Source organism: Parus major, chromosome 18 (assembly GCF_001522545.3).
Source record: "Parus major isolate Abel chromosome 18, Parus_major1.1, whole genome shotgun sequence".
NCBI lineage: Eukaryota > Metazoa > Chordata > Aves > Passeriformes > Paridae > Parus > Parus major.
In genome coordinates this window covers 4,248,301-4,271,480 of record NC_031786.1, presented here as the reverse complement: position 1 = coordinate 4,271,480, position 23,180 = coordinate 4,248,301, and the positions used below count along the sequence as shown (strand labels likewise).

Below are 23,180 nucleotides of genomic sequence, written 5' to 3'. Positions count from 1 at the left end.
GCCGCTCCGAGCCCGCCGTGCGCCCCGGCCCCGGCTCCGCCGGCAGCTCCCGGGCGGGCCGAGGGCCGGAGCTCGCTGTCCGCTCCGCCCCGTGTGCCCCGCGGAGGGGCCCGGGGCAGCGGCGAGGGACAGCCGGGACCGCGCCCTCCCGGCGCCGGGGGCAGCGGGCGGGAGGAGCCCGGTGGCGGCCGGCGCTGCGCAAGGCCCGGGCGGGCGGCGGAGGAGCCCCGGCCGGAACCCTGCCGTCGGCCCGATGTGGCGCAGGTCGGTGCCGAGCCCCGAGGAGGGATTAGAAGATGGTGCGCGAAGCTGCGCCTTGGCTCCCTGAGCGAAGGGGCCGCTCCGGGGCTCGCCCCGCCGCCTGCCCGAGAGGTGCGAGGGGTTAGGCCGGGGAGGCGCAGGGATGGAGGGCTCGGGCGATGCCTCCTGGACCGTGGCCGACTGGCGCCTGGCCCTGTGGACCCTGTTCTCCGTGCTTCTGCCCGTGCTCATCACGGCGTGGTGCAGCTTCCAGCGGTCCCGGCGGCAGCTGCTGATCCGGGACATCTTCCGCAAGAGCGAACACGACTGGCGCTACACGGACCTGTTCGGGCAGCCCTCGTACTGCTGCGTGTGCGCCCAGCACATCCTGCGCGGCGCCTTCTGCGACTGCTGCGGGCTGCGCGTCTGCGAGAGCTGCCTTAAGAAAGCGGACCAGCTCTTCCTCTGCAAGGAGATCATGATGAGGAGCACCGCGGGAGCCCCCAGCTCCATGCCGCACCACTGGATCAGGGGCAATGTCCCTCTCTGCAGCTGCTGCATCGTCTGCAAACAGCAGTGCGGCACGCAGCCCAAGCTCTGCGACTACAGGTACTGCAGGGCAGTCTGGCTGTAGGAGCGCGTCCAGTGCCGTGTCGGTGTTGTGTTTTCCACAGGGTTGTTGGGAGACCACACCCCAAAGGAGATCCTGCAGTAGTCAGATAAGATGCTGCTAAAAAAAAAAACAACTTCAAAGAACCTAAAATTAAAATAGATGCTTGAGAGTCATAGATTGAGAGTGTGGCATTGCATCTCACGTCCTCTCTTTCTCTTAATTGCATTACTCCAGCATGATGTTCTGGATGCTGTATAATTACATACAAGGGACTCTCAGTGTCCAAGGGAGTTTGTATTTTAGGAGATGACATTAAGAAGTTTCTAATAAATTTGTCAGTTTTACAGTGGATAGCCTGAACAATTTGACTGGCACAGCTCACAGTTCAGAGAACCAATGTGTGCGTCTCAAAATTGGCCCCTGCTCAGTATAAGGAGAACAATTTCCTGTAGAGGTTTCAAGTGTATTCTTAAGGGTGCTCAAAAAAGCTAAAGGGAAGTTTTATAAGCTACTGCTTATTGTTAAGGGTTTTAGTAAGAGTGTTTTAAAAACACGATGAACCCTTAAATGGACTTACACTGTCATTAGTAAGGTTGCTTGCAAAGTTGTGCCAAAATGCACAAATGCAGTGATAGGTTCCCTGGTGTGTTACTTCAGCCTACTCAAAAGGTATCATCTTCTTAGCCTAGATTCTGACAGCTTTTGCTTTGCTTCTGTGTGGTACTGTCAAAATGCTTGGTAAGTACTACAGAGTAAAAGAGCACATTATTAGAAACAAAACCTTGAGAGTGTGTGTAGGAGAGGAGGGAAGGGCAGGAATTTAGAGGAAAAGGGGAAAGGAAGAAGAGGAAAAGAGAGTCACAGTGTAGGGCAAGTGTCACTCTAGCTGAGTGTTGGATTAGTCAGGAGGACTCCAAAAATAGCTTTCCCAGCTGCTTAAATCAAAGCTTTGGATGTAGCAAACGGGGATTAACATTCTGCAGAGGCTGGAAGTGGATATTGCAGTATTTCCTCTTGTTCTGGCCTGTTTTCCAGGACAGCTTTTAGAATAGGTCACAAAGCAAAGCAGTTTTGCATAACTAAATCACATCAGCCTTGTACAGTTCAGTGTAACCTTTTAGGTTTCAGGCTTAAAGGGATATTATCAATCTTAAGGAATGCATTAATTCATGCCTAGTAACATTTATTCAGTTGAGGTCCACTGTTTTTTATCTGTGCTCTTTAAGGATGAACAGGAGTTCAGGTTCTTTTACAGCCTTTCAGTGTAACTATTAAGATTGCAAACAGGAGCATCTTTAAAGCACCTATTTTTTTAAATTAAAAATAATTGAATTTATTTAAAATTGTTGAATTTTTTTCCTAGCAGGATTCAAATACTTTCCTAAACCTGCAAGTACATGATCAATTTATATAATTTTCTATAGCCAATACATAGGGTTCCAGGGAATGCATGGTTCTCCCTGTAATATGTTTAAAATACTACTTATAATGGTGCATGTAAACATAAACATTTTGAGAAAAGTCTAAAATAAATGAGCAAAATGCATGTGCCCATTTGACAATTCTTTTCATGTTTTTTGGTCTTTTTTTCTAGATGTGTGTGGTGTCAGTACATTGTGCATGATGAATGCATGGTGGATTCTTTGAGGACTGAGGATTGTACATTTGGAGAATTCAAAGACTTAATTATTCCACCCTACTATTTGTCTGCAATTAACCAGATGCGTAAAGAGAAAAGAACCAGTTATGAAAAGGTAATGACCTACTGTTTCTTTGGTTTAGAATATACCAAAAAACCCAACCAAATAAACCCACAGAGAGACCTTGAAATTTTGAACTCAATGCATTGTCATATTAGCAACTGTCAGGTAAATGTTTCAAGATATATTAAGTCCTTGCTGTGTTAATTCAGAGGTGTTTGTCATTTTACTAACATGGTTGTTGAAGCATAAGCAGATGTGGATTTTTTATTCCAAAATACTGAAATTTGTCTACCTTACTTCTTTGAATGTTTTGTGAGTTTTTTACCACCTTGTTCATAACATTGTAGTATTTGTTGTCCTGGGCACTGCAGAATCTTCAGCCTTGGTGTTCAGAAGTATTTGTTTGTGTTTTGGCTACTTCAGACTAACTGGGAATATTTCAGCACTTGCAGGGGATAGGGCTCGGAGCAAGGCTGCAAATATTTTCAGACATGCAGTTTTTGTGTGACTGACTGTTTCTGCCTTTTGCAGGTGGTCCCTTACTGCAGGATGCCAGTGATGGTGCTGGCTAATACTCGCAGTGGAAACAACATGGGTGAAATTTTACTAGGAGAATTTAAAATGCTGCTGAACCCCGTTCAGGTATTTACAGTGCAAAGCCACCATAATAAAGCCAAGGTTTAGATTAGGATAGATAGCACTTTGCTTATGCAATGGCAATAGGATTTTGTGGAAGATCAGTAAAGGAAACAAATTCATGCAGTTTATTCTTTTTGAAAGCAGCAGTTTCACAGAGAGCAACAAAAAGTGCAGAGGCTTCCCCCAGCCCCAGGTTTGTTAGGCTTCTAACACCAGTCCAGTTTTTTTGCTCACAGTAATACATGCAGTAATTTAGTTAATGAGAAGTATCAGACTTTTGAAACAGTGTAACTTTTTTAGAAAATGAGCTGTTTAAATTTTCTTTTTAGGAAACAAGTGTTTGTTTAAATTCTCACTTTATTTGTGGAAATGTCAGCCTGGACAGTTTTACTTTGTGTAGTTGTTTTCCCCTTAAAATCCGCTGGGATGGCTCAGGATGTTGACATAAGGCAGGCAGTTGTTCCTTGGATTTCCTGCCTGCACCTTAATACTCTTCCTTTGAAGTTCAAAACCCAGCTGTAAAATACAGCCTAAGAGAAATCACTTTGTGTTTGTTTTAAATGCATCCCAGTAAGGCTTTCGAGAATAAACCTCTTTGTTTGCTGAGTATTTTAAAATTACTTTTATCTGAAGTCTTTCATCTTTACAGAATTCATCTTCATGCTTCTAGATACAGACTTTTCCAAGGACTCTGTCAGCTCAGTTTATCAGTGTCATTTAATCCTAGGGAGGCAGCTGGAGCTCTATTGTGAATTTGGGAAACAAATCCTACTTATGAAAGTCAGGACATCTCATTTGCTAATGTAATACTGCAAATGGAGAATCTTTGTTTTGCATTTGAGTTAACTTCTTGAATTTGTTTATCTGTGAGGCAAATCCTGAGTTATGTTCTGTGAACTTACAGAATTCTTTATTTTCCATTTTTCTAGGTTTTTGATCTCAGCAAAATTGCACCTGCTAAAGCTCTGCAGCTCTGCACTTGGCTGCCTGGCAATGCTGTCAGGGTTCTGGTCTGTGGTGGGGATGGCACAGTGGGCTGGGTCCTGGATGCAATTGATGAAATGAAGATAAAGGTATAATGTTTTCAATTTAAAGGTGAAATTAGTTTTGAAGCTGCTACGGTTCTACTCTTCATCTCTTACCTGCATTTATTGCCTTCATCTTTCCGACTAGGCTTACAGAGGAATATTTGCATAATTGCTTATTCATACTGGGGAGGGGTTTGGGAAATGCATCTTATGATTCCTTGTAGTTCAGGAAAAATAGGAGCACTTCAGATTTTAAATTATATTGATAGTAGTTCTTTTCTGCAAATAAGAGAACAAGCTGCAGGATATTTTCTGCATTGTTATTTCCTCCTTGAACAGATTTATATTGTCATAAATGGCATTGCTAATATTGGTTAGTGTGCTCTGACTGCTCCCTTCTCCCAGCACACTCAATCTTTTAAAAGAACCTCATCATTTTTCCAGCTCTACTGGTTATGTTGCCAGTGCATGAATGCTTCTCCTCCTTGTCATATCTTCTGAAGTCTGTCTGTCTGCAGCTTTGCCTGTTAGCAGCAAGTAGAGGAGGAAAAAATAAGCTGTATTTACTGTTGATTTGAAATGGAAGATATTCTCGTTTATGGGATGCTCCTAAGAACTCCTGAGAAAATTAAGAATGGAAAATAATTACAAGACTTTAGTGCTTTACCTAATAAACTTTTTCTCTAGTGCTGAAAGGCAGAAAGTTTTTATATCAAAGTTTTTGTGGATTTTTATGACAGGTTTCTTGTTAATACATAAAACATTGTAGCTAAAGGCCATTATTACAACATCATGCACAGTCCAACAACCTCTTTGAGAATTATTGTGTGCTGATAAAGTAGAAATAAAGTAACTATAAAGGTTAATGAATGTGAGTATATGGTTGTGTGGTCCTGGGGACTTGATATATCATCTCTCAGAGCTGATATCGTTGATGAAATCTGGGTTTTTCTTTGTTCTGTTCAAATTGAGTTATTGGTATTAGATAAAATACCATAGAGATTTATCAGCAAAACCTTTTTCTTATCAGCAGTAGGTTATTTGCTCCCTTCATTTATCTTGACTCTCAAATACAGGTTACTTGGCTGATAACCTTTCTAGAAAAAACAGTAACCAAAGTGCCAATTTACTGCAAGTGCTTTTCATGGCTGAATTGCAAAGGCCATAGTACAGCTGAAATAATTGTTCACCCTTCTGTGGTGAGGAGAGCCAAGCCCTTTGCTAAGGTGGCTGTTCTTAACAGCTGCTGTCACTCTGTGCTTGGCAGAGCTGATCATCACCTGCTCCATCTATAGGTGACAGTCTGAAACTGAGACACTTGACTTTGCTCCTTTGAGTATCTGTATTTCTGTATGGGGTTGAACATTGGTATTCTGCATCTGTTGTTTAGACCTAACCTCACCTCAGTCTTGCAGGAGCATTTTAGTGTCTTGTTGCAGTTCACAGCCTTGTGTGTTACATCTCTCAGTGTTCATGTCACTTCCCAGATCCAAAGCATCATTCCTGGGAAGGAATAGTCTCTCCAGTACTCCTAATGCTCTGTTCCCATGTTGTGTTTGTATTCTCTTTCTTTCTCACAATAGTTTAACATTTCCTTCCTTTACATTATGCCTGGGTAAGTAGTTCAGTGTGCCACCTGCTCTGCCAGCCCCAGAGCTCTGCTTTGTGTAACAGGCTTCTGGGAAGGTGAATTTATCTAACCTGAACATTTGGGGATGGAAGGGAGACAATGAGTGCAGGAGCTAATATGCAGTGTTTTTGTATCCTAGGGGCAAGAACAATATATTCCACAAGTTGCAGTTTTACCTCTGGGAACAGGGAATGACCTGTCAAATACACTGGGCTGGGGTGCAGGTTATGCTGGAGAAGTCTCTGTAGAGCAGATCTTACGAAATGTCATGGAGGCAGATGGAATCAAACTAGACAGGTAAGGAACAGTGAAAAGATAAAACGTATAGAACCAAGCACTGCTGTAGCTCTGCTGATGGCCAACTGCAGCCATTTCTTTACTTGAATTCAAGTATTGGTGGAAGGAACTACAATGTAACTGAGCCCTGAATTTAGTCTTTTAATTGTTCTACAGTCCTTAACATCTCTGTAATTTAACTAAATTTGAATATTTTGCCTTAATCTTGGTATAGATATGAGATTCCTAGCTACAGCTTTGATACTGAGGGCTGTCTGCCACAAGTCTTAAGTACCAGCTCTTGTTTTTCAGATGGAAGGTTCAAGTAACAAACAAAGGATACTACAGCTTAAGGAAACCAAAGGTATGGTTTGCAAGTATAAATATGAATTCTATGGAATACCTGTATGCTTATAAATTTTTTGTTGTTGTTATCAACTTCCTGTTAAACGCTCTGAATTTTAAACCCTAATTATGATATTTATTAAGGCATAATTGAAAGTTCTGTCTTACAGGTATTCACAATGAACAACTACTTCTCTGTTGGACCTGATGCTCTTATGGCTTTAAATTTCCATGCCCATCGTGAGAAGACTCCCTCTCTGTTTTCCAGCAGAATCATCAATAAGGTGTGTTTGGTAAACTGACATTTCCTCCTTGGAGTTGTTGATTTGACTTCAGGCTATTTTTAGGTTCACATTCCTTTACCACTACTTCCTTGCTGCCATTTTAAGAGTTTGAATTCATTTTTCTTAGGGAGGGGATTCCACGGGTAAAATATGCTTGCAGCCCACTCATGAGTTTTCTGCCTTGCCTCTGTTTGTTTATAGAATTTGCAGTTTGCTCAGTTTTTTCTCAGAATTTCTCATTTGCTTTGAAACTTCATGAATCAAGTGCTTATTTCCTTTTCAAGTGGATATCTAGTTTCTTACACAAGTTGTAGCTCATCTCATGAGGAAGGTTTAGTTTAAGAATGTGCAAATATATTATGTATATATTTTAGATAAGGTTTGCACAGCCATAACTATACATAAATATTTCAAATAGTCTTCCTGTGTCTTGTCTTTTTCTAACAATGTTTTCTTTTCTCCCTGTTTTGTTTGGGGTTTTCTTATTTTGTAGGCTGTTTATTTTTTTTATGGAACCAAAGACTGCTTAGTACAAGAATGTAAAGATCTTAACAAAAAGGTTGAGGTAAGTCTTTTAACTTGCTTATTCTCTGGACAGTCAGTGGAATGTAAACACCTACATTGTGAAAGAAAAGAAGCTTTGCTCTTTACAATATTTACTTAATGATATTAGTGTAAGGGTGGCTATGGCCTCAGAGTGTTTTTGAGTTCCTTTTGCTGTCTGCAGCTCACTTCATGGAATTCATGTCTTTGGGTTTACTGAAAATTCCTAACTTTTTTTCTGGCCTTGACTCAGTTCTTTGAGTGCAAGCACTGATATTCAGCTATAATTTGCCATAGCACCAGAGTTTTACATAAGTGAAAGTTCCTTCTTTTTTTTCTCTATTAATAGAAATTTACTACAGCTCAGGATATCTTGTGAAATCAGAAGGATTTTTTTTTTTTGTTAAATATGGAAAGAAAAAATCTCTTGGTACAGGGCCAACTTTTCTTTAAGTGGAAGCCTATTAAATGCATAAAGTGAATATGTTCTGTTGAAGTACAGAATGTGATGCACAGTAATTAACTTCTGCTTGTCTTTTAAAGCTAGAGTTGGACGGTGAGAGGATTGAGTTGCCCAATTTGGAAGGCATCATTGTGCTGAATATTGGATACTGGGGAGGTGGCTGCAGGCTCTGGGAAGGAATGGGGGATGAACCTTATCCTTTAGCAAGGTACAGAGGGCAATTTTTGCTTTGTTTTTTCCTTTAACAGTTCTTGCAGTGTAAGAAATTTCCTCAGACTGTGCTTATGTAGCCAGGCTTATCTGCAGGTCAGAAGGGTTCCTTGGGACAGGCTATCTTACATTTGTTTATTTTCCTTGAACTAGAGACTTGGAGTAAAGGCATCCTACACATCAAGGGTGTTTTAAGACTTTCTTAAAATGTCTGGCATGACAGACACCAGTGGTATTGGAGAGGCTATTAACAATAAAGTGAGCCTTCAAAAAGTAGAAGATAGATCTATTTCATAATCTAAAATACCACATCTCATTAGAGGTTAAAATGGAAAGTAAAAACAAAACATGTCAAAAATTTTGACTCCCATGTTGGGAGCAATACCAAAGAGAAAAATAATTTTAAATTATTATTTATTATTATTATTATTATTATTATTATTATTGTAATTATTATAATAACCCTGTTGTGACTTCCTTTTTCAGAAACCATCTATATAAATACACCCATAGTTCTGTTACAAGGCTTACAATCCTGAATTTCTAAAAAATACTTGGGCAAGGTCCTTTACCCAAATCTAAAAAATTAGGCTATTAAAAGACATTCCTTTGGATGAATATCTGAGTAAAAAGACAGAAAATTGTACAAGTTTATGGAAAATAAATCCTCTGTGGGCCTTAAATGTGCAGAGTGAGCCTTGGAAAGTCATACATCCATGATTTCCAGAGGCCAGCTAGAGTGTGCTGGCTGGTGAATTGCTCCATAGCTGTGGGGTTTGATGGCTTTCTTTGCTGTTCAGTGTGATTTGTTCTCCAGCACAAATACATAAACTTATTGGTAGCACAACATTTGTCTTCTCTCTAGGAATAGGAATAAAAGGACTGTAGTATTTGGGCAGATGTGCTGGAGCTCATCAGCATCACTGAAAAGGATCTCATTTTTTATTTCATAGACATGATGATGGACTTCTGGAAGTTGTTGGTGTTCATGGTTCTTTCCACTGTGCCCAGATCCAGGTGAAACTGGCAAATCCTGTTCGCCTGGGGCAGGCACACACAGTGAGGGTAAGTGCTCCTTAGGGACCTGTTCTCCTACATTTTTTTTAATACACAAAAAATTACAATAAAAATACAATAATTTTTTTTAAAAAATAAAATTACAAAAAATACAGAATCTCAAGCACTCAACTGCTTGAATCAGACCTGAAGTTGCAGTTTGAAGTTGAGATGGATATTTCTCTTGCTTAGTAAAAATTAATTACGTCATAACACACAGACCTCTGTTGCTGTGGTTGCTGGCCTGTGAGTGCCACCCACAGTTCCTCCCTGGCCAGGCTGTGAATGTGTATTGCAGTTGTAGGAGGTGATTTCAGAGCCCCTTGGAACTGCTGTGATTGTGTTGTTGTGTTTGGTACCAGCTGATCCTGAAGAGCTCCAAGATGCCGATGCAGGTGGATGGGGAGCCCTGGGCACAGGGGCCCTGCACTGTCACCATCACTCACAAGACCCACGCTCTGATGCTGTACCACTCAGGGGAGCAGACAGATGATGATGATGCCTCCAGCCTGTCAGAGTAACACCACAGGAGGGAGCAGGTGGATAAAGACCTGGAGATTTTGTGGAATTTCACTTGCGGCAGCGAGGAGCTTCAGCTCATTAGGACACCCGTGTTTGATCTAGGTTGAGGTTTATGCACTAAGGTTCATACTTGTAAATGAACTAGAGCTGAGGAAAAAGCCATGCTTTTTGCACTCATGGAAACTTTCACAGCTGAATTACCACAACTGGTTTGCTTTTAGGTTGGTGGGGATGCCCTCCAGCCTTTCCAGCTGGAGTGTGTTCCTCTATTGGCTGAAAAGGGGACAGATGCTGCAACCCTTCCTCGCTGTGAAATCAGGTCTTCAGCACATACATACTGCAGTGTTTCAGAGAGATGTTTCATACCCTTGGAAAGGGGAGCAGCTGGGGGGTTTGACCTGCTTCCAGCTGCCCCAGAACAGTTTCAGAGCAGAAAACTGACCAGGCAGAATATGGGTTGATGTTCTGACAGCAGCCTGGTCCTGGCTGCCATCTCTGCTTGGGAGCAAGAGCAGTAACTGCACCTGCTTGTGCAGTGCATTTCTAATAAGCTTCACTGAGAGAGTAGAGGATCTGGGAGCTCTGGGTTTGGACCAAAGGTTTCTGGAAATGTTATTTAAGAAATTACCTTTTTCAGTGGCTTTGTAAGCCAAAAAGTACCCTGAGGTCTTGAGTCCCCAATATACAACTCAAAATATTTGTACCATGACTTGCACTGAATGATCCTGTGACTTGACTTTGCTTCAGTTCAGTGAGAGACTAATTCTAGTTTTTCTGTAAATAGCAACATCATAGTTCCTGGGAAGGCTTTTTTGGAGGAAAACTTGGACAAAGGAGCATCTTTTTTAGCTGTTTAGATGAAAGGGTTTTAAAGAAATAAGGATGACTGGCAAATGTGGAGTATTTTTTAAAAAGCTTGCTAAAGAGCATGGCTCATAATTACTTGAGAATGAGCAGTAGTAACTGAAAAATAATTAATTAATTGAAAGTTAACTTTCAATTTTATGTGTGGAGGTTGAGAGCTAAGTTTGCATAAGTGGCATTCATGTGTATAATTTGACTGTGGAAAAAAAGCATGGAAGCACTTGTTTTCTGATTGGTTCTCAGAGATACCTTGTTGGTTACCCTTATTTCCCTTATGAATATAAAGTGGGGAAAAAGATTAGTGGTTGATCCTGATAGTGGAGATTCAGAACACCTACAACAGTACACAGGGAATGTCAGCTTGGCATATCTGAAGCTTCTCAGGTTAAAAGCTTCTCAGGTGAAAACATCTTCATGGTTAACAAAAGTAAAAGATCTTATTCCTGGGGGTTTTTTTAATAAGAATTTTAAGCCTGCAGGAGGTGAGAACTGAGTTGAGGTTTAAAATGTCTCACTGAGTAAATTCAGTTTAGTTACTGAAGGTGCTCTTCCAAGTAAGAAGAGATTTTATCCTGTGTAAGCCAAAATCATAAGAAAGTGAGAGCTTTGGTCTGAACTTTGAATGTTGCTGCTTTTGTCATGATCCCCCAATTTTTAATTATTTTTTTTTCTTTACACTGACTGAAAAATGATAGCATTGGGTAAAGTAGGCTGTGTTTCTAGGTTTTTTTAAATGAAACTGTTTTTCAAAAACCTGTAAAATGATGTTCGCATTAACAGTGAACAATCTATTTATATTTTAAAATAATTTATTGAAACTTGGCAGAGTCAGTATTTTTAAAACCTTCAACTGTAATCCTCTTTGGAAAGCGTTTTTAACTTGATGGTATTCCTTGTAGAAAGTGTATGTATTAGATCTTCAATACTACTGATTCTCAGTGAATTTATAGCAGTCTGAAAATGTGATTAGAGTGTAATGAACTGTAAAATGGAAGCCATTTGTAAATTCCATATTCATTAGCCTTATACACCTCACTTTAATTATTTTATTGTATGTAAATATAGATGAAAAGTAATAGTAAAATATATGTAAAAAGTGTTTAAAACACCCTGAGTATACTATGCTAGAATAATCCATTCTTTTTTTTAGTTATGAGTTTCAATTTATATTAGCTTCAAAAATCTTACCAGTTATTATTTTTTTAATAACTTGTAACCATCAGCATCTTAAAAGTATTTAAGTTCTAAGCTGTAGTTCTTATGTAACTGTTGTTTACAAACAAATGAAGAATCTCTGGAAAAGCAGGGTATGTGCTCTGAAAAACAGTATTTGAAATGACACCAGTGGCTACTTTAAATTGTTCATAATGCAGTTTAGTCTTCCCTGAAGTTGATCAGATGATTATTCAAATTGGTTTATAGCCCAAGAACCTTTAATTGTTAAAAATCTTCACTCTTTGACTCCTGACATCTAGAAAAGAAATAATTGATGCCAAGGTTGGAAGTCTCCCTGTTGTTACCACAGGTGAGGGGTGGATGGGTTTCTCCACCTGTGCCCCAGTGGGGGCTGTTTGTGCTCCCTGTCACTGCAGCTGCCAGGAGCCCAGTCCAACATGTGTGAAATCCTCTGGGGAAGGTAAGTCCATCATTCCTGCTGGAGAAACAAAGTGAAAGTAGCACCTAACTGGATGCTCATTTGGGAAAACCCCTGATAAATGGCCTTGATTTTGGAAGTGAAGAAGTTTGTATCTCACCCATGGCCTGTAAGTGATGGCAGCAAAGTGGCAATGATGGCTATGGGGAAACCTCCTGTGAAATTGTACTTATGGTTTAGAGAACATTCTGTAAGGTTCAGGTGTCCATTGTGACTGTAGCTGTTATACACGTGGCAAAAAAAAGGTCTTGTAAAACATAGCTAGCCCTGGCATGTGTGGGAAGCCTTGCTGTTTCCAGCTGTTCTTTGATGTCAATGTATCCTCCTTTCTGGTGTGTTGCAAATTGGTTTAAAGCCTGTATTGAATGACCTTGTTTCCAGTTTTATCACCAGTTTGTTGTCAGGTTGTCTGGCAGCAGGAATGGACTTGGCCAGTTTGTAACAGAGCTGTAGCTGCCCAGTGCTGTGGTGTGCATTGGAAATGTAAACTGCTCCATGCTTTTAAAATGTTGTAGGTGCTTAGAGCACCACTTCAAACAGCTGCTCCATCCTAGGAGTTACTCCTTGTAGGTTGGAACCCTGGAAATCCCCACAGTATATTCTCAATCTGGGAGAGGGGACCCTGCAGCTGGAGCTCCTGTCCTGCACTGAAGGGTTTCCCTGTTAATAATAAACATTAGAAAAATAGAGAAAACAATATTTCGAAAAGTCAAATTACAAATTGTTTCTTCTGTCAGTCTTCATATTTTAAAGCTTTGTGTAAAATGTACAGGGTAAACAATAACATGGATTGTCAGGCACTTAGAAGTGAGTTCATAAAGTTTATTTTTGAGTTGTTTTGCTGCACCCAGTAGCTTAACTGAAGTTTGGTCAGATTCTGATAACTTTCTTTACTGTAGGTTCTCAATCCTGTGATGGGCAACACAGAAAGCATAAATCTGCATCGAGAGCCTTTCTGTGGGTCAGCTCTGTGCCTGGCTCACACTGCACTTGTTTACTCACATTGAGAGGATGTGCTGGGTAATCTTATGTGCACAGAACCTCCTGTCAAAGGCAGACAAGAAAATTGGAATGGCTTCACATAGCTGTTCCTGGCCCAGAGACACCTGGTTGGCTTTTCCAGCCACCAGCACCACCAGGACTCCAAAGGCTCCCTGGCCTGTATTGAAAATACAATCTTTGTTCTCATTGCTGCTGGGGAAGAGCTTCCCTTTTCTCCACAGGTTCTGAGAACTCATCCTTAAAGGGTTTGGTTTCTGTCTGCCCAATTCCTTCTGGTTCTGTGCTACATTGTACTGAAGCTTTTACAGTGTGTGTTACTGTATCTCACTTTAAATAGAAAAGCACTGCACCTTCAGCTGTGATCAGCACCATGGCAGCAGTGTTAGAGTAGTTTTTACTGGTTTTTACTTGGCAACAAATGCTTTTGGTAGAGTGACACTGTAACCCAGTTAGTCTGTGGAGAAGAGCAGGACTTAAAAATCTGCATGTGTTCTAGCTGAAAATCCTTTTTTAGGTCTATTTCCTACTGACTAGTAGCAGTTTTCTTCCTTTTGGAAAGTAAAAAATGAAGTCTTCAGTGAGAATTAAATTGGGCTGTCTTCAGGTTCAAAAATAATAGGATGTAAATGATTGTATTGAATGATAACCACTTAATTATGACAACCACTTAATTAAAAATGCTGTTTTCTTCTGAGAAATGAGAGGTGCTTCTTGAACACAGGGATAAGGCAGCAGAGACCACTTCCTGGAGAAATTAAGTAAATGGAGAGAATTTACACATTCTTTATCTCAGCAATGTTGAGGCCACATTCTAAAGCACGACATGACCATTATTTTGTTATCTAAGAGTGCTGAATACCCAGTTCAGGTTTTGGGCATCTCAGGGAGATACTTTGAGCTGGAATAAAGCCACATGCCTTGAATAACCTGTTCATGTTGTGCAGACTGACCTTAGCTGAGGATCTGGCCCTTAACTGTTCCAAAGTATGAATGTATTCAAACTTGTACTTTCTGATACTGCCCTGTGTCCTGTGCTGTGTCCCCCTATTGCTGTATGTAATTAATTCTATGCATTGTTTAAATTGCAAGTTGTTTATAGGTTTCAGCATAAAAGTAGGTTTCTTTTTAAGATTATGTAGGAACGTAAATTGTGAGGTTTTTGCATTCTGTACCTTCAAGGTTTACATCCCTCAAGAGCCATTTTGTCTGCTACAAACTGCTGTAATCCTTTGAGTACCTCCAGCCATCTCTTTCTAGGATTTTTGTAGTTAAACAGAATGGATTTTTATTTTTGTAGCTTGTAACTTCAGTATGTATAATAGTTGCTTATTAAGTAGTGATCAGAATACTGTAAAAATGTTGCTTTTAAGAGCTGTAACTTTAAATCAGTAATATCTGCTTACAAGAAAATGTAGCATGTTAACAGTTTCTAAAAAAAAAAATATTCTTTAGCTTCACATGCTGTAATGCTGCCATTTGGGGCTTATACTGAATGTGTTTGTCTATATGTTCTAAAGTGGCACTAAACAAGGAAAATATGAGCTATAAGTGCAAGAAATAGGTCCAAAAATAGAATATATAACATTTTAGGCAATTTTCAATTGAGAAAATTGTCATTTGGGAATCAGCATTTTTTATTTCCCACCGAGCAGTAAGAAAGGAGTGATCAGTGGGCTCTTGGCAGATCCGTTGTTTCCTTATGGTGTAGTTTGAGATCTGTATTTAGTGCCCAAACATAACCAGACACTGTCTGCACCATTCTTGTCCCTCAGAGAGCAAAACCCCAGAGCAAACCCCACGGCTCACAGCTGTACAGTATTTGAGATCTCACTTGCCATGAAAGAACCAGTTAGCATGATCTTGAACCTCCAAAATATATGTTTAAATCAAAATAGGCAATTTTTTTCCTTGGCATCAAACCATGTTTTCAAACCCCAAACTGGTTTTCCTTTGGTTTTGAAGAGAAAGGCTGAAATGGGAGAGTAAGGAGATAGTCCTGTAAAAGTCTGTGTTATAAAAGCTGACACATCTGGTTTTATTTGATGCAGAGGCACAGTGAGTGTGCTTTTGTCTCATAAAAATTTGTGATGGTTGGTGCAGTCATTACATGGACACGATGTGTGATTTGGGTCAGGTTCTGCCTAAGCTGCAGCTTCAGTGGAGCCACAGAACTTCCCCAGTCTGTGGTTATTTCACATTAACACAGGGAAACTGGAAACTTGAGTTGGTTGTACCATGGCCTCTGTGACTTACATTCCCAGAAGGCTCCATTGAGAAACATCTGCCCCATGTTCTTCATACAAATTTGTAAATCCAGATTTTTCACAGCACTGGCTCTGTTACTGAATTTCCTAATGCATCTGTTTGTCTTGTTATTTGTACTGTATTTCTCTGTAGATTTAAGGGTGTGAATTAAAGTATTTAAACTCAGTTTTCCCTTTTCCTCGCTATGCATAAAAACAAATGTGAGTCTTCAACTCTGCAACAGCCCTGGGATGAGGATGACTGCCTGGCTCTGGGAGGGCTGAGCCAGATGAGCTTAGGTATTATGAGAACAAAATTTTGTATTTTGTTGAACTCTGTGGCCGTGCTTCTACCTGAGATTCCTGCTGCAAAATTTGAGCATCTCAAACCTCAATACATGGGGAAAATTGTAGGCAGCATGGTAATGTCATTTGGAGGCAAAACTAACTGGTAACCTGCAAAGATCTGTCAGCTGCTGCTTGCCCCACTCCTGGTTCATTCTTCTCCACCCCAGGGAGGAGCTGAGTTTGTGTGGCTTTTCAATAAGTGTGCTTAAAATGGTTTGAATTCCCAGCCTTCAACAGTGATGTGAAGTGTCCATATTGTTCCTTCTCTCCTCTGTTGCTACTTATTTGGGATCTTAAAACAGCTTCTGATGCTGCACATTGTTTTCTCGAAGAGAGGAAGGAGCCCTGAGAATGCCTTACCTGCGATGTTTCAGGTAAGAGTTTTAACCAGAGATGTTTTGGTGTCAGTAGAAACTGGAGATGGAGAGGGAGGTGCTGGTGAGAGCAAGTCAGCAAAACTCACACGGAGCTCTCCCCAGCGAGGGGAAACGCTGCTGCTGGGAGACGTTCAGGGATCAAGTGGCTCAATGCTCGCTCCTGATGGCAGCAGATGGGTTCCTTTGGGCCTTTGGAAGTGAATACATCCTCCTGTGGGGCCACTTTATCATAGTGTCACTTCCCTCCCCAAGTCCTCTCCTCTGTTCCCTGGTCTCATATGCACAAAAGAAAGAAAGGCTCTGGCCTCTCAACTCCTGTATTATGCCACAATCAAACCTTTTAAAGACTATTTGTGCGTTGTTTTCTATTCAGGATGGGGTCAGAGCATAGATATTCAGCAGTTTTTTTCTTAGATGGGTAAGACAATAGTTTCACAGAGCTTTCAGGATCACTGGCGCTAATGATAACCATCAAGGTTTAATGCATCTTTAAATGTTTTTAGAATTGCTGGAGTGAGCCGTGCAGAGCACCAGCTTGAGCCAGACTTTAGGCAAAGGTTGTGCAAGGAGTCACAGCACAGGTATGAGTGGGGAAGAACACAGGACATCAGCAAAGTGCAAGTCAAAGCATAAGTTCTGTTTCTCTTTTTTTATAATAACAATAAGAATACAAAGTTTTTGTGAATGAACAGTAAAGTGGGTTGAAATAGGATTCAAGGAGTCCAGTATCAGCCACTTGGCTAAAGTTCTGGTTTCAGGGTCTCTCCTGTAACAAGTTTATTTTGCTCTTAAGGAAAATCCCTCCTTGCAGAAGGGCTGCAGGCAGACTGTGCCTGTGCATCTGTGGGCAATGTGAGAACCGCAAGGTAACAGATGGCCGGAGGGTCCCGGTGACCGCGGCCGCTGCGGGCTGAGTGCGGAACAAAGCGCTGCGGGTCCCGGGATGTGCCACCCAGCCGTGCCGAGGGCCATTGTCCCCTCCCGGCCGCGAAATCCCGATTCCACGCTTAAGAGCTGCCAAAAGAGCCTCGTTCTCCCAGAGCCGCAAAAGAGCATCTTCCCGTGTCGTTCATTGAAAATATGGAAAGAGCAATGCATATAGAAATCTAATTATTGGCAGGCACAGCCCGGCTTTTAGCATGATAATCGTGGGCCCTGGAGCTTTCTTGTGCACGGACCCCTGAAAGAAAATCATGAAAGCAGAAGTTAAAACTATTGAATTTCCATCACTCATTCAATATTCGCTTTGATTATGTTGACACGATTTTTGTTTGTTCCTAGACGGCGATGAGAAACTGTTATTAATCACTTCTAAATATTTCAGGGACAAAAGGGGGGCTGCCCGGCCCGGGCCATGGGGACAGCGGTGCGAAGGGTGACGGGGGGAGCTCCTGCTGTCCCCGGTGCTGGGGGGCTCTCCCCGCGGTGCTGCCGGGGCGGGGGAAGGGGCCGGGACCCCCAGCCCACCCCCCTTTCCTCCCGCCGCCCTTAAAGCCCGGCCCGCTCCCGGCAGAGCCGCCGGCCCATGGCCACGGTGCGGGGCTCGCCCGGGCTGCTGGCCCTGCTGCCGCTGCTGCTGGCCCTGCTGCTGCTGCCGCTGCTGCCGCTGGCAGGGGGGGCCCGGCCGGGCAGCGCCGATCGCTGCAGCTGGAGGGGCAGGTGGGTGCGCACGGCCGGGCTGGGGGCTGCCCCCACCGGGAACCGGCCCCGGGGATCGCGGGGAGGGAGCGGCCGGGTCTCACCGTCCGGGTGGGTTTACTTCAGTCACCGGCAGCGAAACAGGCCACCAATGTTCTCAGGCTTCTCAGATATTACGTCCTTTCCCTCTATGTTTTGCTTTATACTTTTCTTTTAATTAATTATGCTGGCACGGGTTTGATTTTCGTAAGTGACCTCAGCAAAAGTAACTCTTCTGAGAGCGGTGGAGTTGCACAGACTTGAGCGAGAGCTCGGGGGAAGGGCCAGCACCACCCTTTTTATCAAAACATTTTCTTGATGAGTTTGTGTTGGAAATATGGCATAACATCACTGTGCAGCTCCTGCTGTGAGTGGATCTCACCCCATCCACTCACTTGCTGGTGGGATTTTCTGGACAGCTGAGCCAGTCGTACCACAAGGAAAAGTTTTGAGCTATTCAGCAGTGAGAAGTTGCCCTCTGAGATTTCTCTAGGTGCTACAGGCATCCAAACATGGATTTGGTGAAAGGGGCTGAAGCTCCTTCCCGTGCACCCAGCTGTGAGCATTCCCTGTCCCTGTGTGGTTCCTGTCTGGTTCTGCAGCTCAGATCTGAGGGAAGGAGCCCAGTCCAGCTGGAGAAAGGAAACGTAAGGGTCATCAGGAGAGTCAGGAACAAGATCTGTATGTGCAGTGATGCACACTGCAGTGGATCCCCTCTCCTCCCCTGCTGTTACTGACAGAGCCGTGCTGTTTCTCGGCAGTGGTTTGAGCTGGGAGCCCGGTTCCCGTGCCGTGGAGCAGATCCACCTGCGCTGCACCGAGGGCTCCCTGGAGTGGATGTACCCGGCACGAGCCCTGCGAGTGGTCCTGGAGCCCAACCTGGCCAGTGGCCAGCACACCACGGTCTGCATCAAACCCGCCAGCGACTTCCAGGGCGCCAGCATCTACATGGAACGTGGTGGGCAGCTGCAGCTGGTGGTAAGCGAGGCAGAGGGGGCTCGGGCCCAGCACGTGTCCTGCTTCAGTGCCCACACCCCACCAGGAGTGACCCTGTTCCTGCAGGCCAGCCCGCACAGGGACATCAGCCGCCGCACCGCCAGCTTCCAGTACGAGCTGCTGAGCAACCAGAGCACCGCCGGCCCCGACTTCAAAAAGATGGCTCTCTTTGAAGGTAAGAGCAGGGGATCCACTTGGGGGGCAGATCTAAGGTGGCAGCTGATCCCCACTGAGCTGGTGCATCCCTGGGGACAGAGGATGCCTTGGCACTGCAAGGGAGGCCCTGCTGCCCTGCAGTGCCCTCTCTGAGAACATCCTCTGTGCTTTTATCTTTGCTGTGGTGGTACGTGAGTAACAAGAACTTTGGTTTGCATCTGATCACAGTGCTCTCCAAGCTGGTAGTTCTGCCCCATTTCCCCTCTGAATTCACCAGTCCTTTTGCAATGGGATGTACTATAGCGTTATAAGTAACTGTTCTGTTTCTTTTAGCTATGTGCCGTCCTTGTGACAACATGGAACTCCTTATGGCCATTTGCAGCAGTGATTTTGGTAAGCTGACTAAAGGAGAGTCATTCTGCCTTTAATTTATATTTATTATTTGGACTTATTTGCTGTTTTTCTAAAAATAATGGCATGACTGTACTCTCTGATCGGGGAAAGAAACTGGAAAATGGGGGGCAAAGTGAAACCTAGAAGGGAGGTTTCATTTCCTGCAGGCAGAAAGGTTGTGAACTAAAACTGAACTGTGAGTAATGCTGAGTCACAGATGCATAGATGGACACTCAGGTTGAACATGCTTGGTGTGGTCATTTTAATCCCTTTGTATTTCTTTTTATCCCCATTATGAATATGCCTTCTCTCTCCTCTCACAGTTTGCACACTCCCTAGTTGTTTTTTCTGTAGAGGCAGTGAGTTGTTTGCAACTTAGCTAAAGATTTCACGTGATTTAAACTTTCCTTCAGTGGCACCCTGGCTAGGTTTCCTCCCTTATGAGGAAACAGCACAGTTATTGGTCCATAAGAAAAGAAGTAATAAGAAACAGATATCTGATAGTACATTAAAATCTTTTCTCCATTTTTCTCAACAATGCAATACAATTTTTTTCTTTCAATCATGATTTGTTAATTTTATTCCCACATTTTTCCACATGCACATTTGTACCTCTTTGATTAACTCAAATAGCTACTGCCTCTCCACATAGCCACAGTTCCATTGCTGTAAATGTACCTACATAAAGAAATAAAACCACAAACTCCATATTCAACATTTAAAAACCCCACCAAATCACTGCTTTCCCACCAGGGCTCCACCATGCTTTAAGGCTGATAAAACACCAGCATCACGGTGCAAATACAAAACCAGTGCAGAGCGTGCTTCCTTAAGAGTGCTCCACAACTGGTAATTTTTATTCTTCTAAATTAATTGGTGTGATCCAGCCCGTTGTTTGTCCTGGAGGAAGGTGCTGGTTCCCAAGTGGGCTCTGTCCCCACTGGAGACTGACAGATGTGGGGGCCAGGCACACAAAGGGGGCACTCACACTCACAGCAGCAACAGAGCAGAAGAAACAGCCCTTTGAACTGACTCTATTTATGGCCTGACTTCCCTGCCCCGCGCACACAAATCGCTATCATCAGCTTTTTTGATTAGAGAAAATAGCTGCTAATGAAAGTGTAAATGACACTGGGAGGGAATGGGGGCTTTATGGTTGTCCTGAGCATGGGGGTCTGCAGTCACTGCTCCCCAAGCAGTTCAGGAGCCACTTGGAGCACCAGGAATAAGTGCATTACAGCTTGTCAATAGACTTGGCTGCATCTGATTAAAAATGATCACACAAGGAGGGAGATAGAGAGCAGAGACATCTGTTACACAAAATTCTGGATTCCCTTGGAAATCTAAATAAATTAGGAAGTTCTTGAAAACTTTTGAGATAAGGTTTTTCTGCATCTTGGGTTGTTGAGTTTTCTGTACAAGAGTGAAGGAGTTTAGTGGCAGGAGGGTGATTGTGTAACTCACACTTGCTGAAGAGCTCTTTCTCAAATGGTGGATGTTTCTGAGCCTTCTGTGGATGCAGGATTGAAATTAATTTAATTAGTAGAAGAATAATTGGTTGCTGTGAAAAATGGGGGCAGTGACAATGATAAAGGTGGCTTCAGGACAACAAACACCTCTCAGATGGGATGCTTCATTCTCCTATGGTGGATACAAAGAATGCAGTCAAACAGAGACAAAGCTTCTTATGCTTTCTTTCCAGCTAGGATCCTTCTGGGAGAAGGAGGTACATGTATGCAAAGTGATTTTTAAGTAAGGCTTCAAAAAAAGTCACTTTAAGGGTCCTGAGTGTTGTTCACCACCTCCAAAAATGTCTTTTGGTGGATGGATGACATTGCCTTTTGAGAGAGAAAAAAAACCACTAAACCTTTAAATGAAAAACATTTAACAAGCTCTCATTTTTTTTTCTGACCAAATCATATTCTGATTCTTCTTGGATCTCTGTTAGTCCTGTGAAAGGAAAAGCTCCAGAGTCCCCTGGAGTCAGGAAGGAGGCGTCTGTGATAGCCATTCCTTGGAACACGACTGAAAAAAATTAATCCCTGAGCTGACCTCTTGTCATGTGCTTTTTTATATTCCACTACTTTGCATTATAAACCTTTTTCCTGTGGTGTAGCTGGTTTTAGTCATAAAGCACAATTCCAAGGACATAGCACAGCTTGTGTGGTGATTCCCTGTGCAAAGGATGCAATGTAAGCTCAGAAATGTGTCCACATGCAGGTGGTAGGTGTAAAAACTGCACAGCAAAGCTGCTCTCCAGTTATTTTATTCATTGAGCTCGTAGTACCTGAGCTGTTCTCCTGCTGCTCCATAACCAGCTCCTGTTTTCTTCACATGCAGTGGTGAAAGGATCCATCCGAAACGTCTCCCACGACTCAGAGAACCGCATGTCCCAGGTGGATGTCCGTGTCCAGAAAGTCTACAGGCAGAAAAACAGGATTTTCCAGCAGGAGGAAGGGAGTGGGGAGTGGAGAGGCCCCATCCAAACTCTTCTGCAGTGCAAGGTGAAGAAGGGAGGGGGAGATTTCCTCTTCACTGGGAATGAACACTTTGGGGAAGCCTGGCTGGGCTGTGCCCCTCGGTTCAAGGATTTCATGTTGGTTTACCAGGCTGCCAGAGAAAGGGGAGCCAACCCTTGTGAGTTTGAGCTCAACTGACATCAGAGACACTGTAAAAATTTCAGCCTAGTCTTTGGATATTGAATCTGGAGCAGAGTTAAAGCTAAAGTTAACAATTCCACCCAAACTGGGACCTGGAGGATTTCCTGAAGATAATGGCTCTGTGAGCCCTGTGAACTTTGACTTTTAACTCACATTAATTTCTCTTCTTTCACATTTTCTTTTCCTCATAAAATAACTCTGGATTTTGGAAAGACAGTCTTTTGGGGGAAAGTTAGAAAGCAGCCTGTGCTCAGTACTAAAAAGTCTCTCTAACATCCCTTGCTCTGTGTAAATGTTACGTGCTTTTTCTCTGGATATTTTTCTCCTCTCCCCTGTCTCTGTTTGATTTCCTTTACAGGCAAATGTGAAAACTCTCTCTAGGAGGAAAAACTACCTCTAAAGCAAAAAAAAGCCCTTTCTTCACCAAAAATTACTTGATTTTTAAAATGGAACATAGATGCTATAAAAAGTACTTGCTCTTTTCTGACATTGAAAAACATTAAGGATTTTAATACAAGCACAGACAAAATGCCACTAAGTCACCTCCTTTAAGTTCTGTTGAACTAATCTGGGATCAAGAATTGCTTTATTTTCACCTAAATTATCTGCCTCTTTTCAATTAGCTTTTATTATTTGATTGGTGGCTCCTCCCACCCTCCCTTAGTGCTTTATTCAGACTCACATAATTGCCTGTATTTTATGTAAATGGAATTGCTACACCATAAAATGAAATACAAATGTGTCTACCACACAGAGCCCATAAATGGTGTGAACAAAGCCATTATTTCCCATGTAATGGCATCTGATTGCAGCCTGAGCCACACGAGGCTGACAGATGTGAGCCCATGACAGGGCCTGGAGAAAACTGAATGAGGAGAACTCTGACAGGCCACAATTAATTGACTTTTGGAATGACTCCTCTTTTCCACAGTTCTACTTGGCTGAGCAAGATTCACAAATTGCTGTCTTGAACTTTTTTATGGAACAAAATAGCTGCCAATGAAAGTCTAAATGACATGAGCTTTGAATAGGAGTCATACAATGACCAAACTGTGACATGTTTTTAACTGACATTGATTACTTGAGAAGTAGCAACCACTTAATTGTGAGGGAATTAGGAAGGGGAGAAGAAATGGGAGGGAGTCAGAGGAATGGGTACAGAAATATAGTCTGTTAAATACAATTTTACTAAACTAGGGAATGTCTTGATAAACATTTTTACATATATTCACAGAGAGTATTATTTGGATTCTAAGTC

The 23,180-nt window shown here is 42.5% G+C and overlaps 2 protein-coding genes across 7 annotated transcripts; both read left to right on the top strand.

The window, feature by feature from the left end:
- Positions 1-41: 41 nt before the first annotated feature.
- Positions 42-15,502, top strand: DGKE (diacylglycerol kinase epsilon). Its single transcript, XM_015645572.3, has 11 exons — positions 42-849; positions 2,448-2,607; positions 3,088-3,198; positions 4,125-4,268; positions 5,993-6,150; positions 6,442-6,493; positions 6,645-6,758; positions 7,252-7,323; positions 7,845-7,972; positions 8,928-9,039; positions 9,393-15,502. Exons 1-11 carry the CDS (start codon positions 404-406, stop codon positions 9,549-9,551), a joined length of 1,656 nt encoding a protein of 551 aa, XP_015501058.1. The 5' UTR covers positions 42-403; the 3' UTR covers positions 9,552-15,502.
- Positions 8,941-23,162, top strand: LOC107212398 (meteorin-like protein). 6 transcript variants are annotated; one of them, XM_015645573.3, is made up of 6 exons: positions 15,509-15,615; positions 15,966-16,037; positions 16,544-16,621; positions 18,479-18,888; positions 19,203-19,262; positions 21,603-23,162. In XM_015645573.3, the coding sequence occupies exons 2-6, from the start codon at positions 16,015-16,017 to the stop codon at positions 21,917-21,919; spliced, it is 888 nt and encodes a 295-aa protein (XP_015501059.1). In that variant the 5' UTR covers positions 15,509-15,615; positions 15,966-16,014; the 3' UTR covers positions 21,920-23,162. The 6 variants fall into 6 exon arrangements, with proteins under 6 accessions (XP_033374540.1, XP_015501059.1, XP_015501061.1 ...); XM_015645576.3 differs by lacking the exon at positions 15,509-15,615 and having other exon boundaries at positions 15,629-16,037; positions 18,479-18,695; positions 18,780-18,888; XM_015645575.3 differs by lacking the exon at positions 16,544-16,621.
- Positions 23,163-23,180: the final 18 nt, after the last annotated feature.

What these genes read in the sequence shown, in the direction of transcription:
- LOC107212398 (XM_015645573.3), top strand. Translation starts at nt 16,015, where the DNA reads ATGCCTTACCTGCGATGTTTCAG. An exon ending in TGCAAGGAGTCACAGCACAG is followed by an intron (nt 16,622 to 18,478) that starts GTATGAGTGGGG and finishes GTTTCTCGGCAG; the next exon opens with TGGTTTGAGCTGGGAGCCCG. An exon ending in AAAGATGGCTCTCTTTGAAG is followed by an intron (nt 18,889 to 19,202) that starts GTAAGAGCAGGG and finishes TGTTTCTTTTAG; the next exon opens with CTATGTGCCGTCCTTGTGAC.
- DGKE (XM_015645572.3), top strand. Translation starts at nt 404, where the DNA reads ATGGAGGGCTCGGGCGATGCCTCCTGGACCGTGGCCGACTGGCGCCTG. An exon ending in CCCAAGCTCTGCGACTACAG is followed by an intron (nt 850 to 2,447) that starts GTACTGCAGGGC and finishes CTTTTTTTCTAG; the next exon opens with ATGTGTGTGGTGTCAGTACA. An exon ending in AAAGAACCAGTTATGAAAAG is followed by an intron (nt 2,608 to 3,087) that starts GTAATGACCTAC and finishes TGCCTTTTGCAG; the next exon opens with GTGGTCCCTTACTGCAGGAT.